General features: G+C 45.8%; 1 protein-coding gene across 5 annotated transcripts in view; it reads left to right on the forward strand.

Annotated features, from left to right (window-relative positions):
• The window catches only part of MX2 (MX dynamin like GTPase 2), a 30,696-nt gene extending 9,204 nt beyond the window's left edge, over positions 1 to 21,492 (forward strand). For all 5 annotated transcript variants that reach the window (XM_059921599.1, XM_059921598.1, XM_059921601.1 and 2 more), the window contains 12 exons: positions 218 to 410; positions 1,755 to 1,886; positions 3,637 to 3,791; positions 5,147 to 5,285; positions 7,190 to 7,388; positions 10,774 to 10,852; positions 13,990 to 14,112; positions 14,415 to 14,556; positions 15,424 to 15,582; positions 16,031 to 16,107; positions 17,911 to 18,165; positions 19,173 to 21,492. In XM_059921599.1, the coding sequence (XP_059777582.1) occupies positions 218 to 410; positions 1,755 to 1,886; positions 3,637 to 3,791; positions 5,147 to 5,285; positions 7,190 to 7,388; positions 10,774 to 10,852; positions 13,990 to 14,112; positions 14,415 to 14,556; positions 15,424 to 15,582; positions 16,031 to 16,107; positions 17,911 to 18,165; positions 19,173 to 19,412 (1,893 nt within the window). In that variant the 3' untranslated portion in view covers positions 19,413 to 21,492. The remainder of the gene's footprint in view (positions 1 to 217; positions 411 to 1,754; positions 1,887 to 3,636; positions 3,792 to 5,146; positions 5,286 to 7,189; positions 7,389 to 10,773; positions 10,853 to 13,989; positions 14,113 to 14,414; positions 14,557 to 15,423; positions 15,583 to 16,030; positions 16,108 to 17,910; positions 18,166 to 19,172) is intronic.
• The last annotated feature ends 615 nt before the right edge of the window (positions 21,493 to 22,107 follow it).

A 22,107-nucleotide genomic window follows, 5' to 3' on the forward strand; every position in this document is an offset into this window, starting at 1 on the left:
TCTCCAGCCCCAGCCAGATATTCCCCCCAGCAGCGGAAGCAAAGCCTCCACAGGAAGAGAGCACGGGGACCTCCCTGCAGGCACATCCAGATCCACCCCTCATCCCTCCTGTTTCTAACCCAACATCAGTAGATCCATCAATTCGGCCACAAATTCCCGAAGGTGGTGGGAGCCCCATCAGAGGCCAAGACTGTGAAGTCTGTTGTGACTCTTCCAGGGGCCCGAGAACAACCTGTACAGCCAGTACGAGGAGAAGGTGCGGCCCTGCATAGACCTCATTGACTCCCTGCGGGCCCTGGGCGTGGAGCAGGACCTGGCCCTGCCCGCCATCGCTGTCATTGGGGACCAGAGCTCGGGCAAGAGCTCCGTGCTGGAGGCTCTGTCGGGGGTCGCCCTTCCCAGAGGCAGCGGTAAGCTCTGCCGGGCCAGCCTCCTGCAAGCCACAAGGCATCCCGGGGACCAGTGGGCTCAGGGGAGGTCGCTGGGAAGGCCCCCGGGAGGGGGAGCTCCCACAGGTCCTGGACGGCTGCGTCTGGAGTGCATTGTGTGGGCAGGGGGCCGGGCGGCAGGGCCCTGGATGTTCCTGCTGCCCGTAGTTTCTGAGTCCTCTTTCCCCTGTCAGTAGCCATCGCTGGGCCTGTATCAGTCGGTTTCTTTCTAGTTATCTTTCTAAGAGCGTAGAAGCATTTCTTCTTTGCTCTTGTTAATTTGTGAGTTTCAGGTAACATGTGAAGTCTTTTTGAAGAATTTTCTCAACACTTTGAGAAGCTATTAGCCAGGATCATGGTGTGATAAGACACAATGTTTCCTTTAAAAATTTTTTTTTGTTTGGCCATGCTGTGCAGCACGCAGGATCTAGTTCCCCAACCAGGGATCGAACCCACGCTCCCTGCGTTGGGAGTGCAGAGTCTTAACCACTGGACCGCCAGGGAAGTCCCTGTTTCCTTTAAACATTTTTTAAGTGTGTGTAGAGTTTAAAAGCTGTTGTACATTTCTGATTGAATAAAATAATTATAAAGGAAAAAAAGAAGGAAAGAGATGGCATCCTGTAGTGGGTAGAAGTTCCCCTGTCCTGGTTCCCTCCCTCATTCCCATCTCCTGCAAGCACTGCCCATCGGCAAAACCCAACCAGAACCCGGGGGGGCCAGGGCTGCCTCCTGGGCACAGAGGAGGGAGTGGGGATGCCGGAGGGCTGCCTGGGCCCTACACAGCCGCCAGTGAGAGCGCCTCGGCCGGTGCCTCCTCCCGACCACGGGCAGCTGGTCCTTTTCTCCAGAGTCTCCTGTGAGTTTCCCACCAGCCCCAGTGCCTGACACGTGATGGAGTCAGAGTGGGGACAGGGCTCTTCCTCTCTGCCCTGGGTTCAGCATTTTGGGGAGAGAAACAACAGAGCAGAGAGTCTGGAGGCCAGTGTGGCCATGGCAGTCTTGTGAGGCAGGCAGGTGGCCCTGGGCATACCCGCCTCGTAGGACAGTGCTGTGTGCTCCCTCCACCCCCGAACGGGAGAGGCTTGGAGGGGCCGGACAGGGTCAGGCAGATCCCGCCGCTTCACATCCTGCCTGTCCTGGCCCCGGGCTTCCACCTGGACCACGCCCCAGGCCTTTCTATGGCCTGGGGGAAAGTGTTGGGGTTTGGACTAGGCCCTAGAGATTTCAGACGAGGCCTCTGGGGCACCGGGGAGAATAAGAGCAAAGGGCACCTGTGAACGCTTCTTTTTAAGGGAAACTTAGGATGTTTGGGAAACTCTCTCTCAGGAATCATAACCAGGTGTCCGCTGGTGCTGAAACTGACAAAGCAGGAGTTCAGGTGGGCCGGGAAAATCAGCTACCGGAAGACGGAGCTCCAGTTGCAAGACCCCTCACAGGTGGAGAGGGAAATACGTAAAGGTAGGGCCCCGCGGGCGGCTACAGGTGGGCTCCTTCTAACCCAGTCATCGTCGGTCATCGGGGCCTCTCCAGCTCCACAGCAAGCACCCGCCACTTCTTTCCAGGCTTTTCCATGTGCCAGCCCCCCTGCCTCAAATGCCGTCCCTCACATGCTGTCCCTCCTCCTTGCCTGCCTAATTCCTACTCTTTCTTTGGGTCTCAGTTTACCTGCCCCTCCTCTGGGAAGTGTCCCCTACAGGACCCCCCGCCCCAGCTACCCTGGTCACTGCTGGGTGTGTGTGTCCCAAGGAGCTGCTCTAACCTAACGTGGCTGGGTGCCTGTGGCCACGTCCCTGTCCCCGTCCGATGCAGCTTCCCCCAGCGCTGACCCCCCCCCCCCCATCATTTCTGGAAGCATAGCCAACACTTGAGATTAGGCTTAGGTAACCACAGAATGATCAAAAGGCTCAGTTGCTCCTGGAATCCACTTCCGTACCTGCTCAGAGGGGACCCTGGAGGTCACCCCCTCGCAACCGTGCCCCCCAGGTCCCTGAGCATGCCCACCCCCTCCCCCAGGCTTCTCCCCCTTCCTGCTCTCAAGCAGGGCTCAGCCAGGCAGGCGAAAATTAACACTGATCATAACAGGAAACTCTGCAGCCACAGCTTCCGTTCCAGGGAGATGGGCTTCTTCCTTACTAAGCAATAAACTTAGCATCTGAGGCTGGGGTTTTCACATGACTCTGCGGGCTCAGCACCCCGAGAATCCTGTTGTCTCAGCTGGCTCACCAGAGGGATCCCTCCCAAAACAGAGAAGTACTGCCCCAATTCTAGCATCCACCCCTCAAAACAGAACCTTCTTGAGACCCTCAAGTGGCAAGTTTCCTAGCTTCAAATGATAAAAGCTCTGCACCCTCTGTGCCGGCCATGCCTGTCCTGGGATGCCTCGTGCCCGGCACATCCTGCAGCCCTGTCGAGATCTGCCCAGACTCTCTCTAGCCATGAGCTCTGTGGGCAGGACTAGGAGGGCACCATGGGTGCCAGCTTGGGTGAACATTCTGTGTAAGGATGTACAATGAGCATCTTTAGAATAGTGTCTTGGAACTCTGGTCCACTGCTGGTGGGAGGGTAAGTTGCTGTAACCACTTTGGAAAACTGGCACAATATCCACTAAGGCTGGAGGTGTGCACACCCCATGATGCCCAAAAACTCCGGTCCTGAGTATATCCCCAGCCAAAAGGTGTACCAAAAGTCAGGTTCCAGAATTTTCATAGCAGCACTCTTGCGATCACCCCCCACCCCGCCCCCCATTGGAAACCACCCAATGTCCATCAACAGTAGACTGGATCAAGGCACAGGGTGTAATAACACATGGTAATGAAAAGGAAGAGCCCTCAGCTATAAGCACCAATATAGGGTCCAGCCTGTGAAACTCACCAAGCCACGTGCCTAAGACAATGGGTACTTTCCTGTACGTACGGTACACTTCAGTACAAAGTTACAAAATCATATCTTAGGTAGTGACCCCGAATGATAATTAAGGCAGGAAAGGTTTACAAAGGAACAGGCTGGTTGTCATCTCCCCGACCCCAACTTCTATCTCTAAAGAATTAGGCAATTAATCAGGGCTGTGCCCTAAGTTGCCTGCCTATTTCTCACATCAGGGCTGTCCCCAAATATGGGTGAAATATGTAGCTGCCCACAGGTTTCACTGCTTCTGCTAGGTTGGGTTGTTCATTTGGACTCTCGGTTTTTCTCCTCTCGGTCTCTGTAGCCCAGGATGTCATAGCTGGGAATGGAGTTGGCATTAGCCACGAGCTCATTAGTCTGGAGATCACCTCCCCTGAGGTTCCAGATCTGACCCTCATTGATCTTCCCGGCATCACCAGGGTGGCTGTGGGAAACCAGCCCCATGATATCGGACTGCAGGTGAGCCTTTCTGGAACTTGGGAATGGGTCCCACGCTAAGTTGGGGAGACTTCTGAGGTCTCTGCTGGCAGCCCCAAGGGCTCTGGCGCACCTTCCCAGCCCTCACTCTGAGTAGTTGGGGAGGAGACTGGGGTAGGACCATCTAGGGTTGGGGCCTCATACTCAGATTCTGACAAGGGCCTGGCAGGTCATGGAAACAGGCAAAGTTGACTCAGTGGCACGGGAGGTGTATAGGCGTTGACGCCCTGCCCAATGTTGTCCTGTGAGAATGCTGGCCCAGTGTTACCACTATCCCGATATTTAAAAGAAGCCGGAAATTGGATTTTTACATGGGATCTGCCAATTTTAGCAACAGTTTTTTAAACTAGCGCTACCTAAGTCAATCGGAACACAGACTGTTATCTCTGATCAGGGGCAGAAAGGCCACCACAATGCACAGAAATAAGAACTGCAGACCAGCAGTGACCCAGTACAAACCGACAGCCGCTGAGCCTTGGGCTTCTTTGCCAAAGACCTTCCCCCCTAAGGTTGCCTGAGGACACAGTCGTCACTGGGATGCCAGAGTCACACATGATCTTTGGGCTGGGTTCACCCCAAGAGCAGCCTTGTCAAGCTTTGCCAGGTCAGCTCACATAGAGGCCAAGGAGACAAGGATGGTCTCAGGAGCGGGGTTGGGGTCCAGGGTGTAAAGGGACAAGGTGGAGGACGGGGAGAAGATGATACCCTCCTGCCCTAGGACTGGGGTCACTTAACTGCGCTCTTCCTTTTTATGGGAGGCACTTCCAGTGTTGGGAACTCAACCATAGCCCAACTAGGATTGTGTCAGTCCCTTCTGGATGGGGTCTCTGCTAGCTCCACTGTCTTGGGCAGTTAAATTACTCTTTCTTCCTATATCCAAATCACCATTCTCTGTCTCTCTAGGAGCAGTGTAGTTAGGTCATTTCCCTTACTGCGTTAAGGGACTAATTCCACACTTCTTACCCCGCTTCATTCAGCAAACGGGTGGGACTTCCTAGGGTGTGAGGAAGATGCTTGCCTGGGCTCAGAGCACATTGCTTCTTCCTGCCATAATCTCAGGAGCATCACAGGGAAGGTCTGTCGATGAAGGAGGGCTCTCATCTAGCCATAGGAATCAGGGAGTCTTTGAGAAAGAAGAAATATCAGTGATGAGCTTTGGAGGATAAGTAGGACATCAACAGAGAGCTCAATAAGGGCAAGTGGGTGGACATTCCAGAGGAAGGGGACAGGCTAAGCCAAAGCCCAGAAGTGTAACAACTGGGTCATGCTCTGGGATGTCTAGCCGTGCTCTTGGGTGACCAGAGACGTGTTCTTCCTTTGTGATTCCTTGGCATCAGATCAAGGCACTCATCAAAAAGTACATCCAGAGGCAGCAGACAATCAACTTAGTGGTGGTCCCCTGCAACGTGGACATCGCCACCACGGAGGCGCTGAGCATGGCTCAGGAGGTGGACCCCGATGGAGACAGGACCATAGGTAAGAAGAAAGAACCAAGCTTCTAGAGGACAGGAAGCCAGGGAGAGACCCCTTATGTATTTAGAAGGTCCTGGAATGTAGCTCTGTTAGAGGCGCCCACATCCTGCCTTAGATCCAAGTGCTGTTCCCAGGGAAGCTCCACGGGCTCGGGGTGAAGTCGAGCACAGCAGGTGGGCCACCCTCACTGACAGTCAGGGTTAGATGTGTGGCCAACATTTGGAGGTTCTTTGCCCTCCTTCCTATTGTCCCTTATTTGCATTCTTGAACCATTCTGGATGGGGGAGGAGAAATGCCTTATTTGCTCTCCCACAATGGTCCAGAAAGGAGAAAGTGGCCCATCAGCTCTGCAATTCCACAGGTAAAGTTCTTGTGAGTCCTTGGTGCATGGAAAAGACTTTCCCAGGGCCTGTATGAACATACTCAGGGAACATACTTCCAGGCTTACATTGGAGCACAGGTGTCTGCAGAATTTATATTCAAGCAGAACGCTTCCTGGTGCAGATGGGTTCCCTTAAATTTCTTTTTTTTTTTTTAAAGTCACTCTGGAAGGCATTATAGGGGACTTGGTTTAAGAGCACAGACTGCCTGGGTTTGAATCCTTGTTCTACCACTTACTGGCTACATATCCTTGGGCAAATAATAGCTGCTATTTAAAAATTTTTAATATTATTATTCAATATCACTTCTCTCCCAATCACTTCACCTACCCGTCGAGTTTGCCTTCCTGAAAATTTGCAAGTCATTTTCCTCGACTAAATGGATACTCAGTAAATCATTGCCTTTTCCACTTTTTCCTCAACAAATGCCTAGTTTTCCAGTAAGGATCAAAATAACGCTAGGGGAATACAGCTCAAGTGTAATGTGTTATTATATGCCAGACTACACTTGTGCCCTGTTAGCTGCTGACTTCTACAGGTGTCTAGAACACATTGAACCAGAGAGAAAACGCAGGTTTTGGGTCACCAGTCATCGTGCAGTTATAAGTCATTAGGGATGTCTTATTGATGACCACAAAAGATAATATCATCTGTTCAGTAGACTGATCTATTTGGATATCAGTGTCTCCATAGAAATTGAGTAACACCAGTAGTAGTTTTCTGTTCTTCTCATTAGCCACAAACTCTAATAACCAAAAGTTCTTGCTAAATATTAGCTATTATTGTTATAAATTCAGCTAAGTACTATAACCATAGAGTATACACGATCTGGCCTTAGTATATTCCAAGCAGCATTATAACATCAATGCAAACTTTCCATGCATTCTAGGTCAAGTACAGAAATAGAGAACAGTGTGCTAGGTTTAAAAAGGAAATGGAATATACACTCACGTACACAGCAGCCTTATTCACAACAGCCAAAATGTGGAAGCAAACCAAGTGTCCATCAAGAACACAGTCACTTGGAAATCAAAGCTTTTAGTCCAATGTGAGCAGGAAGGAGTGAGGGCAGGAACATGAGAGAGGAAGGCAGGGAAGATATCAAAGGAGGTACCCAACCAGAAGGGGCAGAGTGAGTCTGTGACAGGAGACATTAGAGAGAGGGCACAGACCCTCCTTACAGTAAGGGATGACGTGTTTTTGGAAGCATAGTGACGGAGTGGGTTGGTTCCGATGATGTATGCTGCCTAAGTGTCTGGCACCCAGCAGGCACCCAAGAGACATTTGTTACATAAATTACACAAGGCAGTAAATGAGTTGAGTGAATGGGTGAGTGAAGAAAAGTACAAGTAAGAGGAGTGACGATGGAATGAATGAATGAATGAATCGGCTGTCAGGCGCTGGGCAATCAAGGCTGCAGGAGGCTTTGCTGGTCATGGCCAATAAAAGATCCCGTAGCCTAGCAGCATTCAATATATTTGAGTAGAGAACCAACCTCTCCAGTGCCCTTCTCTAATCACCTCACAGGAATCCTGACCAAACCAGATCTAGTGGACAAGGGCACTGAGAAAGGTGTCCTGAAAGTCATGCAGAACCTCACATACCGTCTCAAGAAAGGCTATATGATAGTGAAGTGCCGGGGTCAGCAGGAGGTCACGAACAAGCTGAGCTTGGCCGAAGCAACCAAGAAGGAAATGATGTTCTTTCAAACACATCCGTACTTCAGGTAAGATTCTTTAGGACAACCTTGGACTCCATGGAAAGCAGCCCCGCCTACCAGAATTGGCCTAGATGATTACCAAATTATATATAAAAATTATACAATTAGCATAACCTACCCTCGTCTTTATTTCGGTGTTAAATTTATTGGTGTTAAATTTACTTAAACCAGTTTTTCTTGGACTCTGATGATGACACTGATTAAAAATTGTAATAGGGTATTTCATAAGGCAGAGCACACTTTGGTTTCTCAAAATGTTCTCACTTGCTATCTCATTTTGAGTCCCACAAAATCTTGAAAAACACTGGGATTTTTCCCGTTGAATCGGGTACTTCTTTCCTTTCACTTTATTTAGGAACTTGCTGTTCCTGAACAGCAAGTTCAGGGGGGAGAAGGGTAATAAGATATAGAGGTCACTCCTGCTTTAAGGAGAGACAGTGGGAAAATGGTGAATTTTTGCAGACCAGGTTTGCTACTTGCTCTGTGCCCTTGGGAGATGGCTCAGCCTCTCTGAGCTTTTGCTTTCTCATCCTGCTAATGCTTCACAGGATTGCGATTAGGATTAAATAATATGGCACACGCACATGTTCTGGCCAGCACTCTGTAGATACCACCCTGGTTCCTTGTTTCTCTCTGCTCCTGCCCTGAATGGAAGAAACAGATCATTTTCAGTAGTGTTAGGGGTCACAGGGAGAGAAAACTCTGCTCACCAAGCAGAGAGAAGATTCTGTAACAATCAGATACCCATGGTTCTCAACCCTGAGGGAGCAGTGGAATCTGCAAGAGAGTTTGTTAAAATCCAGCTGGCTGTGCCCTGTCCCAGAGTCTCTGAGGTCTGGGGTGTGGCCCCAGAATTTATGTTTCTAACAAGTTCCCAGTTGAGGTCGACGTTGCTGACCCAGGGACCACACTTTGAAAACCACTGTTCAAGGTCTCTGGGAAAGTTAAGTCTTGGATAAAAAAGTGTGCTGAAGGGCTTTGTTGTTGAACATCTGAGATTTAATCCTTGTGTGCCCACATGCTGGGACTCAGCCCTTGCAGGAAAGGCACTCACAGTAGCACTGGAAAAATGATCCTACTGGGTCCTTCGTGAATTTGTGTTAACAGCAAACGCTTAGCAACCAGACCACCTGGTGTGCGACCCTGGGCGAGGTACTTAACCTTCTGGTGCATTAGCCTTTCTTTAAAATTGGTTGTTCAGGGGCTTCCCTGGTGGCGCAGTGGTTGAGAGTCTGCCTGCCAGTGCAGGGGACATGGGTTCGAGCCCTGGTCTGGGAAGATCCCACATGCCGCGGAGCGACTGGGCCCGTGAGCCACAACTACTGAGCCTGCGCGTCTGGAGCCTGTGCTCCGCAACAAGAGAGGCCGCGATAGTGAGAGGCCCGGGCACCGCGATGAAGAGTGGTCCCCACTTGCCGCAACTAGAGAAAGCCCTCGCACAGAAACGAAGACCCAACACAGCCAAAAATAAATAAATAAATAAAATTTAAAAAAAAAAATTGGTTGTTCAGTGATTAAATATTTGTAAAGCCCTTAGCATCATGTAGGTGCTTAGTAAGCACCGTGTAAACGTTTTTTAAAATTTAATTTTATTGTGGAAAAAACATTTATCATGAGGTCCACCCTCCTAACAAATGTCTAAGTGAACAATGCAGTATTGTTAACTATTGGCACAATATTTTTCAGCAGAGCTCTGGAACTTATTTATCTTCCATAACAGAAACTTTTTGCTCTTTGGTTAGCAACTCCTCATTTCTTCCTCCCCCCAACACCTGGCAACCACCATTCCCACTCTCTGATTGCATGAGTTTTAGATAGCTCACATGAATGGAATCATGTAGTATTTGTCTTTCTGTGACTGGCTTATTTCACTTAGCATAATGTTCTCAAGGTTCATTCATGTTGTCACATATTGCAAAATTTCCTTCTTTTTAAAGGCTGAATTATATTCTATTGCATATATCTACCACATTTTTTATCCATTTATCTTTCCATGAACATTTAGGTGTTTCCACATCTTGGCTATTGTGAATGGTGCTACAATGAACATAGGAGTGCTAATATCTCTTTGAGATCTTGATTTCAATTCTTTTGAATAAATGCCCAGAAGTGAGATTGCTGGATCATATGGTAGTCCCATTTTTAATTTTTTAAGGTACTTTCTTACTGCTTTCCATAGTGGCTGCACCATTTTGAATTCCCATCAACAGTATACAAGGGTTCCAATTTCTCCACATCTTTGCCAACACTTGTCTTTTGTTTTTTTGATAACACCATCCTAAAAGATGTGAAGTAATATCTCATTGCAGTTTTGATTTGCATTTCCCGGATGAGTAGCTGAGCATCTTTCCATGTGCCTGTTGGCCATCTGTATGTCTTTGAAGAAATCTCTATTCGAATCATTAGCCCATTTTTAAATTGGGTTATTAGGGTTTATTTGCTATTGAATTGTAGAGTTCCTTATATAGTTTGGAGATTACCCCCTTACCAGTTAGATGGTTTGCAAATATTTTCTCTCATTTTGTAGGTTGCCTTTTCCTCTGTTGATTGTTTACTTGTTGTGCTGAAGTTTTTAGTCTGATGTCATCCTACTTGTCTATTTTTACTTTCGTTGCCAGTGTTTTTGGTGTCATATCCATGAAATCATTTCCAAGATCAATATGATGAAGATGTTCCCTCATGTTTTCTTCTAGGAGTTTTACAGTTTCAGGTCTTACATTTAACCCTTTAATCAATTTTCAGTTGACTTTGTGTCTGGTGTAAGATAAGGATCCAATTTCATTCTTTTGCATGTGGATATCCAATTTTCCCAATACCACTTGTTGAAGAGATTATCCTTTTCCCATTGTGTATTCTTGTCACTATTGCCAAAAATCAGTTAACTGTATAGGCATGGATTTATTTCTGGGCTTGCTATTCTGTCCCATAGGTCCATATGTCTGTCTTTATGCTAGCATCATACTGCTTTAATTACAGTAGCTTTGTAATATATTTGAAAACAGGAACTATGATGCCTCCAGTTTTCTTCTTTATCAAGATTGATATTGCTATTCAGGGATAAATATTTGCTATAAGAAAGAAAATACTAATTTGGGCAAGTCACTTAACCTCTATGATGTTATATTTGTTTTGCTTTACCTGAAAAGATAACTTACCTCATGAGTTTATTGGGATGACAAAAAGAGAAAATAAATGTAACCTTCCCAGCACTGTGCTTGCCTAGGTATGAGCTTGCTCCATAATTATCAACTGTCCACATTCGCTGCCTGGCTTTTCTGACGGCGTGTGTTGCCCCAAGGAGCTGAGCTCACCTATCCACTTACAAAGCCCAGTATTGGAAAATGATCATATGGACCCTTTATAAATTCATGTGTGCTCTGTCTGGTTTCAGAGTTCTCCTGGAGGAAGGAAAGGCCACGGTGCCCTGTCTGGCAGAAAGACTGACCACCGAGCTCATCTTGCACATCAATGTGAGTCAATGGGTTGAGTTGCAAGCTATAAAAATGGCAGCCTGTCCAGGTCACTTTCTTAGTCATGGGTTGACTAAGACACGCCAGTGAACTGTCCAAACCAGCAGACAATAAGCACATTCTGAAAACCAAATCTCTCCTGGTCAAAGGCTCATGAGAGAGTCCCTGAAATGGGAAAGCAATAACTGCATAACTTTGAAACAAAGAGTTGAATCTGTCAATTTGGGGGAAGCAAAGAAAGAAGGAGGAAAACTCTAATACCAGGTTAGCTGTGTAAAAAGGAGTGAATGCTGAGTTAGCAAATTTTTAAATAGGTTGTTAACAATTCACAGTATAAAAAACATTTTCCCAGCTTCAAACTTATGGGAAATAAATGTTCAGTTTTCACCGATTCTCAAAGATAGACAACCACAAAGTTCTCATGATGTCATTGAAGATAGGGGAACCGTGGCTGAGTGCTTATTGAGAAGGAGAATATTTGCAGCCACCACCCCTACCGTCGCGGGCTCTGGGAGCGTGTGACAGCCGCCATATCTGCACACCCCCTATGAAGAGGATAATGGCCAGGACACACTGAGGAAAGAGGCAGCAGGCATCCATACTAAAAACAGCCCTTGCACCAAAAATATTAACCCTGCACAAACTACACAAGGACGCTTTCACATATAATTAGCCCTCCAAGACCTCAGTAGATAATCATTTCTCCTAAACTCACAGAGTAAGAGAAACATAAGTAAAATGAAGAAGGAGAGGAACCATTCCCACTTAAAAGACCAAGAGAATTCCCCTAAAGGAACAAACAATGAAACAGACCTGTTCAGTCTAATAGACACTGAGTTCAAAATGGAGGTAATGAAAATACTGAAGGAACTAAGAAAGGCTGTCGACAGAAGTGCAGATTACTGTAAAAAGGAACTCGAAACTATAAGGAGGAGCCAAGAAAAATTAGAAAATTCATTTGCCAAGACAAAAGCTGAGCTCAAGGCAATGAATAGCAGAATGAATAGTGCCAAAGAATAACTAAGTGACCTGGAAGATAGAAAAATGGGAATCACCCAATCAGAACAGTAGACAGAAAGCCAAATGAGAAACAGAATATTTGTCATGCTTGCTTCAACCTTTTACATGAGGTAGAACAACATGAGAAGATGGAAAATTAACCCTTAGAGCAGAGATGATCCCAGGGGCTGGACTCCAGTCCATGCTAAATTGCATGCATGCCATGCAAAAACAATGCATTCTTTTGAACCAGAAAACACATACCAAAGAATATTTGGTTGCAAGGGGCCAGTGGTTCTCAAACTGTGTGTGCACAAAAGTTACCTGGAAAGTTTGTTTAAATTCAGCTTCCTGGACCCCTGGCTGAGTTTCGGAGTCAGTGGGTCTGGCGGGGGCAGGGCCCGTGAATTTGCTTTTCTCAGCTCCCAGATGATCTGGGGAACACACTTTGAGGAGCACTGAGTCTAGTGGAATCCCCTCAGTTTGCAGCAGACAATTCTGAAAGACATATCCCTGTCTAAAACATATATCCCCTGTCTAACTGAGAAAAACATCTTTTTTGCAAAAACACTTTGCATTTTGATCATTTTTTTATAACATAGCTCTCAACATTTAAATATTTCATTTTAAATTTTGAACTTAAGTTTTGTACTATTTTAAATTAACTTTAAAAATTTATATCAAGACTTAATTATGATAATTTGACATATCAGGGAAAAAATTACTACATTTCTGCCTAGAGATACAAGTACAAACTGGAGAGAGAGAGAGAGAGAAAGAGAGGCTGAGACCTTATCAACTTCTTGGTACCCTAATCCACAAACTGCCTCTAAATCTCAATGAGCTCCTCCTGCCTGGCTGGCTGCACCAACGTCATTCACACAGGTGTCTTTACCTGCAGTGTTTACCTGCTCGGGCTGTACAGGTGGTGAGCGGGATGTGAAGTGGAGCTGTACTGCTTACCAGCTCAGCAATGATATCAAGCAGTTTGGCTCTCTGAGCCTAAGGTTCCTCTCTTGTGAAAAAGAGGCAATGAAGACACATGCTTTGTACCGCAGTGCAGGGCTTCACTGCGATGTGAAGGGCTTGGAATGATGCTTGGCCCGAAGATAACCCTCCTTGGTGCCCCTCTGCATCCTTCCTGCTCCTCCTCTTTGTTAAATTGTTGTTAGCAATGTTGACTGCTTAGGACTGTACCCAGCCTGACAGCGACACACAGACATAGCCTCTACCAAAGCACCATTTATCAGTTTGTAATGCTCAAATGACCACCAACATAATATTTTACTAAAGAAATCTTCCATTATATTCAAGCATCAACTACAAATTGGCACTTGCCATCTACTTCTACAAGGATTAAATCATGCGCTGCTGCAGCTGCTGTCTTTGGACACCCCCTGAAAGGAGTTCAGGGTGGAGATCAGGAATGATGCCCTCTGTGCTCTGGGAAAAACTGGCAGAACAGGTCTTCAGATAGTTAGATATTCTCAGAAGATTTTATGAGCCCAATTCTGGCATCTCCTCATATCTAGAAAGGCACTAAAATCCTTCATGGTGACGTCTGCTCCTTGTGACTAGCAGTAACCTTCACGAGACTAGCAGAACCTTCTGCAAAAAATATGTGCTTGATGGCATGGACTCCCCCTTCACCAGAATCACATATATACTGACCTTCCCCCCTAACTCTTTGGAGCAGTTTGTCAGAGCTATCTGAGATGCTATCTCCCAGGCTATAGTCCTCATTTTGCCCCAAATAAAACTTAACTCACATTGTTCATGTTGTGCATTTTTTAAAGTCAGCACAAGGATACTTTTTCTCTCAATGAAAAGCACTGAGCCAAACAAAACAAAAAAACAAAAACAAAAACTGACCCGCATCTGATTCCAACCCGCCCTGGTCACTTGACAGAACTGCAAAATTCTTGACACTAGACGGTTCAAGCTGTAGTGCATAACATTGCATCCAAAGCCCTTCTTGAGCTCTTAACAGGGGTCCATCTCAACAAGCTTCACAAAATAATAGAAATTCCGGATCCCCTTCAATGTTTTCAAATGAGACTCTGCCCATACACCTAAGAAATTTGTCAGCTAATTTCATCAAGCTGCAGCGTTTCATTGTTTGCTCTTCTTTTGTTCAGAAATCGCTCCCTTTGTTAGAGAATCAACTAAAGGAGAGTCACCAGAGGGCGACAGAGGAGCTGCGCCAGTGTGGAGACAACATCCCCAGCAATGAAGCCGATAAAATGTTCTTTCTGATTGAGGTGAGGATTACTGGGGACCCCATGTGACCCTCAGACACAGAAACTGGCTTCTCCTTAGATGGTCGCATCCTTCCTGGTGGCCCTGCACATCTTGAGGTGGCCCTCCCTATATGTGAGCTTCCCCGCCTGTGGCTTGTGGGAGCCCTGCCCTGCCCTCCCTGGGTCTCACCTGGGAGATGAAGTGGCTGGTGGGTCATCGGACCCCCTTGAAGCCCCAGCTCCCACACCACACTCAGCTGTCCCAGATCCCAGCTCTGTAATATGATTACAGCCCAGAATGATGCTTTTATCTCATTTTTCAGAAAATTAAGGTGTTTAATCAGGACATTGAAAAGTTAATAGAAGGAGAAGAAATTGTAAAGGAGAAAGAGTCCCGTTTATATAACAAAATCAGAGAGGAGTTTAAAAACTGGATACTCGTACTTGCAGCCAATACCCAAAAAGGTAATTCTGGGGACAGGGCTCCCGCAAAAGCAGCATCATGTTTACGAAGACCAGAAGCTACTTCCGGCACATGAAAAGTGTGCGAAGAGCTGACTGTGCCCACACGAGGGACCCCTTAGTATCTATAACAGCTTCCCACCCATCAGTGTGGTGCGCTGACCTCACCAATTCAACAGAAGACGATTCCACCACCTACTTCCAGCTTTCTTCTTGCTCCTTTGCTCTGAGGCGAGGCAATTTCACTTACCCCGTCTCTTCCCTCCTCTTCACCCTTAATCCAAGACCAGAGAGGTCAATGCTTTGACAAGAAACTCCTTGCTTCCCCAGGCAGAATTCCAACTTCCATTCTGCTGCAGCCCAAATGCCAATAGGGTGTGTGCCCATGGTGTGTGTGTGCGTGTGTGCGTGTGTGTGTGTGCGTGTGTGTGTGTGCACGCATGTGTGTGTGCATCTTTGTTTTGGCACTTGATAAAAACAGCACTATTCCTTCCACGGTAGGAGTCCTCCAGCTGTAGTCTGGATGTATTCTTGGGAGAGCTGTAAGTGCCATAAGAATTTTTGAGTTTCTATTTTCATTTAATTAATCAGATTTTTTTCCTACCAATTATAAACATTCAACTTCTTTCTTGGGTTGATGACTCTCAACTGAAACACGTTTGAATAGAATAAAATTTTGGTTCTTAAAAGTCAGTATTTCTCAAACTGGCATCATCAGACCATGAATATTTTTTTCATTATAAAAAAAACTCTGTTTAGAAACATTGTCATACGGTTCATTGGGTAATCAAGACTTGAGGAAAAGTCCCTATCTTTAAAATGTCCATGAAATTATTAGAATTTACCCTGGTGGTTTGTTTTATGTTGCAGTTAAGAATATCATTCATGAAGAAGTCTCAAAATATGACAAGCAGTATCGAGGCAAGGAACTTCTCGGATTTGTCAGCTACAAGACGTTTGAGACCATCATGAAGCAGTATCTCGAACAACTGGTAGACCCAGCACTCGCACTACTCCAGAAGGCCGTTGGTGAGGAACTCTCATAAGTGCCTTTCAAATGATCATCCCAGTACCTCCCATAGTCTCAATGCCTTGAGGGAGAGATTGGAATGGAATTACCAAACACAGCCTGCAGATGCTTGCCCATCTGGGGGGAGGACAAGAGTGTGTATGAACTTCATCTACCTCATACCTAAGCCTGGACGCCGCTGTATGAGGAACAGTCTGTTGCTAACCCTGTAGAGAACACATACCCAGGAAAGGACCAGAAATTGATAGGACCTGCTCAGGGTGGTGGTGCATTTGGCATCTCCCTTTATGGGGATTATGTACCATCCCCACCTTCTCTCTTGGTCTGTAGATCTGGGGAGCTCGGCCCTAGAATGGGGTCATTGTATCATTATGTATCCTCCCTGTGTCTTTAACCCATTTCATTCCTGCTTGCATTTTACTGATGCTTTGTTCTTTCCTTGATCAGAAATTATATGGCAAACTTTCACTGACACAGCCCAAAAAAGTTTTGGTGGATTTTACAACCTTAATCACACAGTCCAGGTAAGTGCCCACAGCTTACTTGTTGGTAGCCTGTACTACTGGCTGATTTATCTGGGTTTAACCTTTGAAAGAAGCTGGATATTTACTATCATTTGGAAACATAAGGCCAGGGTTATAATGGCACGGTTGCTGGGCTGGTGACTCCAGGAGCATCTGTCATTTTGCTTCTGCTCCGGAGAAATGCCTGGGAGAAATGAAACGGAGCACGTGACCTGGTTACCCTTTCTGCAAGATCTTCTGCAGCCTGGCAGGACATAGGCTGGATGGCGATGACCATACCTAGTGATGGGCTGGTATTTTTGAATCTTATTCTTGCACAAAGGACTAGTCTTACTCCAAAATCTTTATACGTTTGACTTAAAATATTGCCACAGCTGTGTGGGTTTTCACTTAGCAAGTTAGTTATTGAACCCTTCCCTCAGGAAAGGGAAGAGAGGGGTGTTTGGCTCCCACCTGGGCTTAGATAAAAATCGTCTTCCACCCAGGCCTAGACGGATGCGTCAGAAGCTCATTCCACGGGCTCAGGAGAACAAGAAAAAACATTTGTCATTTTTTCTATAACAAAAGAGTTTCTCCTTTCACCTCTTTGGCCAGTTGGTGGAAAACAAATCACACCTCTCCAACTATCCCAGGGGCTGTGTCTGAGTCCTGGGCTGGGTGACGTGCCTGGTCCTTGATCACCATTTCTCCAGGCTGGCAGCTTTCAGGATGTATGTGTCCTTCCTGGGCCTTAGTGGTTGGTCCCCTGGGTGCCCCATGCTCCTGACTACAGGACTGGTCCTCGTGAACGCCTCCCCAGCCCTGCCAGGGCGCAGAGCACTCTGATGCAAACACAGGCTGTTCTGTGGCCGAGGAAAGTCCAAGGGCCTCTGCCCCCTGTGCCATCCTGGGATGAATAAGGTCTGGGCACGGCTACCCGACACCCACCCAGACGCACTCCCCCTGGGTCTGTACCCTGTTCTCCTGAGCCACATCAGAACCAAGGGTCTTGTGTCCTCCCGTGAAACTCCTCTTGGGAAGTGATGCATAGCCCGCTTCTACTCTCAGGCCCCAAATCTGCAAGGTGGGGTGTGGTGTGGTTTGTCACGTACGTGGTTTTGGCCACATACACTCCTAAAAAAGAAGGAAAACCTGCCCTTGTGAAGCTCACAATTTCTCCCTTCTCTCAAATTACTGTCTCTGCCTTCAATGCACAAAAGTCTGTTTGAAACTCAAAAGCCAAGAAGTGAACCCATTCCACTATGTCCTCTCTCCCTTTCCCGGGATGCCTTTGACCGTGTAGGTGACATGGGAGTCGCAGGATTTCTGGGAAACACGGATATGGAGCTGTTATCCCACTGTGCTCATTAGCCCTGGAGACATTCTTGAATGCTTGGATTCAAGCCAACTGCAGAAACAAGAGTGATGGGCATGAAAATGTAGAATAAACCATAACTGAGGAAGCAGAAATACGGGGATGTGGGAGGAGATGAAGGTCGGGGCAGAGAAAAAGAACAGGCGTGTGATCCCTTTGGCAGCACGTATACTAAACAAACAAACACACACACAGATCGGCAGTAGAGAAGGTGAGCCTGGCACAGGCAAGGGGCAGAGTCACAAGATAGGACAGGTGAGGAAGGCAGCAGAGGGTGAAGGGGGACCTCCTGAAAATCGCCATTTAAAAGTCTCAGGCCTTCTTTGACCTCGGATTATTTTTAACTCCGTGTTCAACATAATAGTACTTCCTAGGCTGTTTAAACAACGGGGGGTGGGGGGGGGGGGAGAAAAAGAGAAGTAATATGTTTCTCTTTCTTATTCAATCAGAGCAGGATTGAAGACATAAAAACAAAACAAGCGGAAACAGCAGAAAATCTGATCCGGCTTCAGTTCAGGATGGAGCAAATGATTTATTGTCAAGATCAGATTTACAGCGTGGTTCTGAGCAAAATGCGAGAAGAGATTTTTAACCCAGTGGAAAAGCCTCCACAGAATCTTCAGTCGAAATCATCCCTTTTACATGATCCGCCTTCAGTTTCCTCCATTGTTGAGATTTGGGTCCACCTGAATGCGTATTTCTCGGTGAGCATGTAGGGGGTACAGGGACAGTGCACTGTGGTTCCTGCCGAGCAGAGAGCGGGGTAACCGTGTTGACAGCTGCTTAGCTGAGCAAAGAGGGAGAGGCCACTGCTGTGTACCAAGCCCTTTGGCTGTGAAAAACTACTCATATATAATCTCATTATAGTTTTATCGTAATCTTACCAAAGCACTTTTAATTTGCCCCCAAATCAGGTTTCCCGTGTAGCAGAGAATGCACTCAAAATTAATTCCATCTCCAAAGTTCTTTGTATTTTGTGCTATGCATAAATTACAAAATTACTATCATCAGAATACAACAAAGCACTAACTTGACTGGTTATAGTTTAGCTTCCCTTCATAGTTCAGAAGGCACTCAGCTCTTGAAGTGCCTCAAACTTGCGAGTTCCACAAAGTGGGAATGAAAAAGGCTTTCCCCTAGATTTTGCGACCCAGACGGCTTCATGGTTTCTAACACTCCATCCGTGGACTAAAGTATTAGGGCACATAGAGAAGGAGGTAGCTTTTAAACTGCAAAGAAGCCCAACTCCTGAAGCCCTTTCTTGATCCGAATAGAAAGTAGAGTTACCCAGGTGTGGGGTCCAGCTGTCAGGCAAACTGGAGATGCTGATGAAAGGAGGGAATGAGGCGAGCGCTGACACAGGTCCCGATCGGCTCCCACATGGGACCCAGGGTTCACAGCTGGGAGGTCTCTCCAGGGAGGAGAAGCGGGAGTGGGGGTGGAGCTCCCAGAAGGGCTGGGATGTCCAGAACGTGGTATGGGTTTGCGAGCCTTCAGGTGGGTTCTTCGTGCCAGAGGGAATACCTGGGCAGGGAAAACTGGGCGACCCAAATCGATCTTTCCCTTGGTTTGGTACTGACCACTGGCGTGGAGGTGGACGGGACATCAGGACTCAGTAAGTAGACCATGCATGCATCCAAGAACTTTTCTCTGCAGCCACAGGCCTTGGGCCCAGACCCCTCCAGCTGACCCTTCTTATCCCCTCTTCCAGGAAACCAGCAAACGTCTCGCCAACCAGATCCCATTCATAATTCAGTATTTTATGCTCCGAGAGAATGGTGATTACTTGCAGAAAGCCATGATGCAGATACTACAGGAAAAACAGCACTATACCTGGCTGCTTCAAGAACAGGGTGACACGACAGCCAAGAGGAAATTGCTTCAGGAGAAAATTTACCGGCTGGTTCAGGCACGGCGAGCTCTCTATGAATTCCCCCATTTAAAGGGGTAAATTCCAAAAGAACACCAGTGCTGCTGGGTTTTGCTATGCGCATGATTGTAAGGGAGTTGGTACAGGAAGTGGTTTCTCATTTGGGGCCAGACTTTTCTGTTGCTGTCTGTGTCCATCTTCACTGTGCTGCACTCAGCACCTGAGTTTATATCTGAAGTCCCGTAACCCACAGAGCTGTCACCTCCACCAGGAGGTCTTCCTCGTCCTCTGTGAAGAGGGGGCTCTCCAGCCCTTGGGCCCCAGAGCCCCCAGTTACAGCATTCTTAAATACTGCTGTCATTCTTTGTTAATTTTTCACCCCTCTGCGTTAGACTATGAGACCTCAGAAAGGTAAGGTCAGTTCATATTCTTTTGTATTTTCAGAATCTGGCATGGTGCCTGGCACATAGTAGCCACTTAATAAATATCTCATTGAACCAATGAATGATGGAGATTACCTGAGGCTATGGCTTAAATCCAGACTTTGGTTGTTTGGAATGGTGTCCCTTAGCTGGTCACTTTCTGATAAATTCAGTCATGCCACCTGCTTCCCCTCATTTGCTGTGATGGTGTTTCCCAGCCCCTGGGGAGAAAAGAGGCTGAGTGATTATTATTTTTAATTTGTAGTTTCTCTAATTGCAGTGAACTCCATTGCTGTGTTAAGTCTTAAAGAGAAATTCAATAAGGAAAAACATTTTTTTTAAAAACATAGAGATTCACACCAGTGGTCATCTCTAGATTGGAGGATTATGGTTAATTTTATTTTCTTCTTCAAACTAAGCTAATGACCTCACAGGAATTTTAGGAAGGTTAAGTGAAACCATTTCTACAAACTATGTGTCCCAAAGCAGGTGTTCAAAAATGCCAGCAATTTTTCCCTCCAACAAAGACCTCTTTTTTTCTTTACCTCTAGGTCTGTAGAGAAGCCCTCAATTCTAAAGCTCTTCCAGCCAGTTCTTATGTTTAGTTCTTTGATACTTTTTGACAATTTTTGTATATGGTGTTAGATAAGAGTCCTTTTGCGTATGCATATCCAGTTTGCCCAGCACCATTTTTTGAAACGACTGTTCTTTCCCTATTAATCTTGGCACTCTTGTCAAAAATCATTTGACCATGTATGCAAGGACTTGTTTCTGGGCTCTGTTCTATTGCATTGGTCTATATGACTGTCTTTATGACATTACCACACTGTTTTGATAATTGTAGATTTGTTGTAAGTTTTGAAATCAGGACATGTGAGTCCTCCAGCTTTGTTCTTTTTCTCATGGTTTTTTTTTTTTTTTTGGCTATTCAGGGTCTCTTGAAATTCCATATGAATTTTAGGATGAGTTTTTCTATCTTTGCAAAAAAATGTCATTGGAATTTTGATAGAAATTGCACTGAATCCATAGATAGCTTTGGGTAGTATTTGCATCTTAACAGTATTAAGTCTTTCAATCCATGAACATAGGATGTCTTTCCATTTATTTGTGTCTTCTTTAATTTCTTTAAGCAATATTTCATAGTTTTCAGTGTACAAGTCTTTCAATTCCTTAGTTAGTTACCAAGTATTTTGTTCTTTTTGATGCTATTGTAAATGAAATTGCTTTCTTAATTTCCTTTTCAGATTGTTCATTGTTAGTTTACATATATGCAACTCATTTTTATGTGTTGATTTTATATCTTGCTACTTTGTTGAATTCATTACTAGTTATAACAGTTTTTGTGAACTATTTATGGTTTTCTACATATAAGGTCATATCATCTGTGAACAGAGATTATTTCACTCCTTCATTTCTGACTTGGATGCCTTTTATTTCTGTATCTTGCCTAACTGCTCTGGCTAGAACTTCCAATACTATGTTGAATAAAAGTGGCAAAAGTGGGAATCCTTGTCTCACAAAGTTACTCTGATTTTAAAGAAATTTGTAATATTGAACCTAAAGATTATGAGAAGACAATTTAAAAGACAAAACACTGATTTCACTTTAGGTGTCATACTTTTTTTCTTTTTGGCTTTTCCCCCTCATTTTATGAATTGGGTCACATGTACAAATAGTAGCAGAGCTGAAGGTAAGAATCAAATCCCTTCATATAATAAATGCTGTTGTGAACAATCAATTCTGAGAAAAATAAAATCTGATGTTTATTATTTGTTTCATAAATTGTATAGTCAAAGCTTCCCCTAAATGTTTAATACATTTCACTCATGTGTACACATACACAGCCTCAACCAAAGCTTCTCATTTACCACCTCAGGACTGACCCCAAAACCCAGGTGTGAGGCATCCAGGGAAGATGCTTGGAGCCAGGTGTATGAGTTTCCTGGGGCTGCGATACAAAGTACCACAAACTGGATGGCTTAAAACAACAGAAGTTTGTTCTCTCCTGCTAAATGCACACAATACCTTGTCTGACCTGTTGATTCTTTCCCTAGATTAAAAGAAGTAGGAATGAAGAATTATGTAGTTAGAGAATGACTAGCTCTCTACCTCCAGCAGGCAGACCACTTGGGCAAGATGACATATGAAGAAAGATCATGAGGCGTCAGCCAGCCTGCACGCAATGGAAAATGATGCAGAGCTTGACTTCCTGCCTTGATGATTCACTGAGATTCTTTCCCCTTTTTCCCTTTAAAAACTGTCATGGCTGAGCAGAATCTTCAGAGTTGGTTTTGGGGACATGAGCCCACCTTCTCCCCAGATTGCTGGGTTTTCTGATTAAAGCAACTTTCCTT

Source organism: Balaenoptera ricei, chromosome 4 (assembly GCF_028023285.1).
Source record: "Balaenoptera ricei isolate mBalRic1 chromosome 4, mBalRic1.hap2, whole genome shotgun sequence".
Taxonomy (NCBI): domain Eukaryota; kingdom Metazoa; phylum Chordata; class Mammalia; order Artiodactyla; family Balaenopteridae; genus Balaenoptera; species Balaenoptera ricei.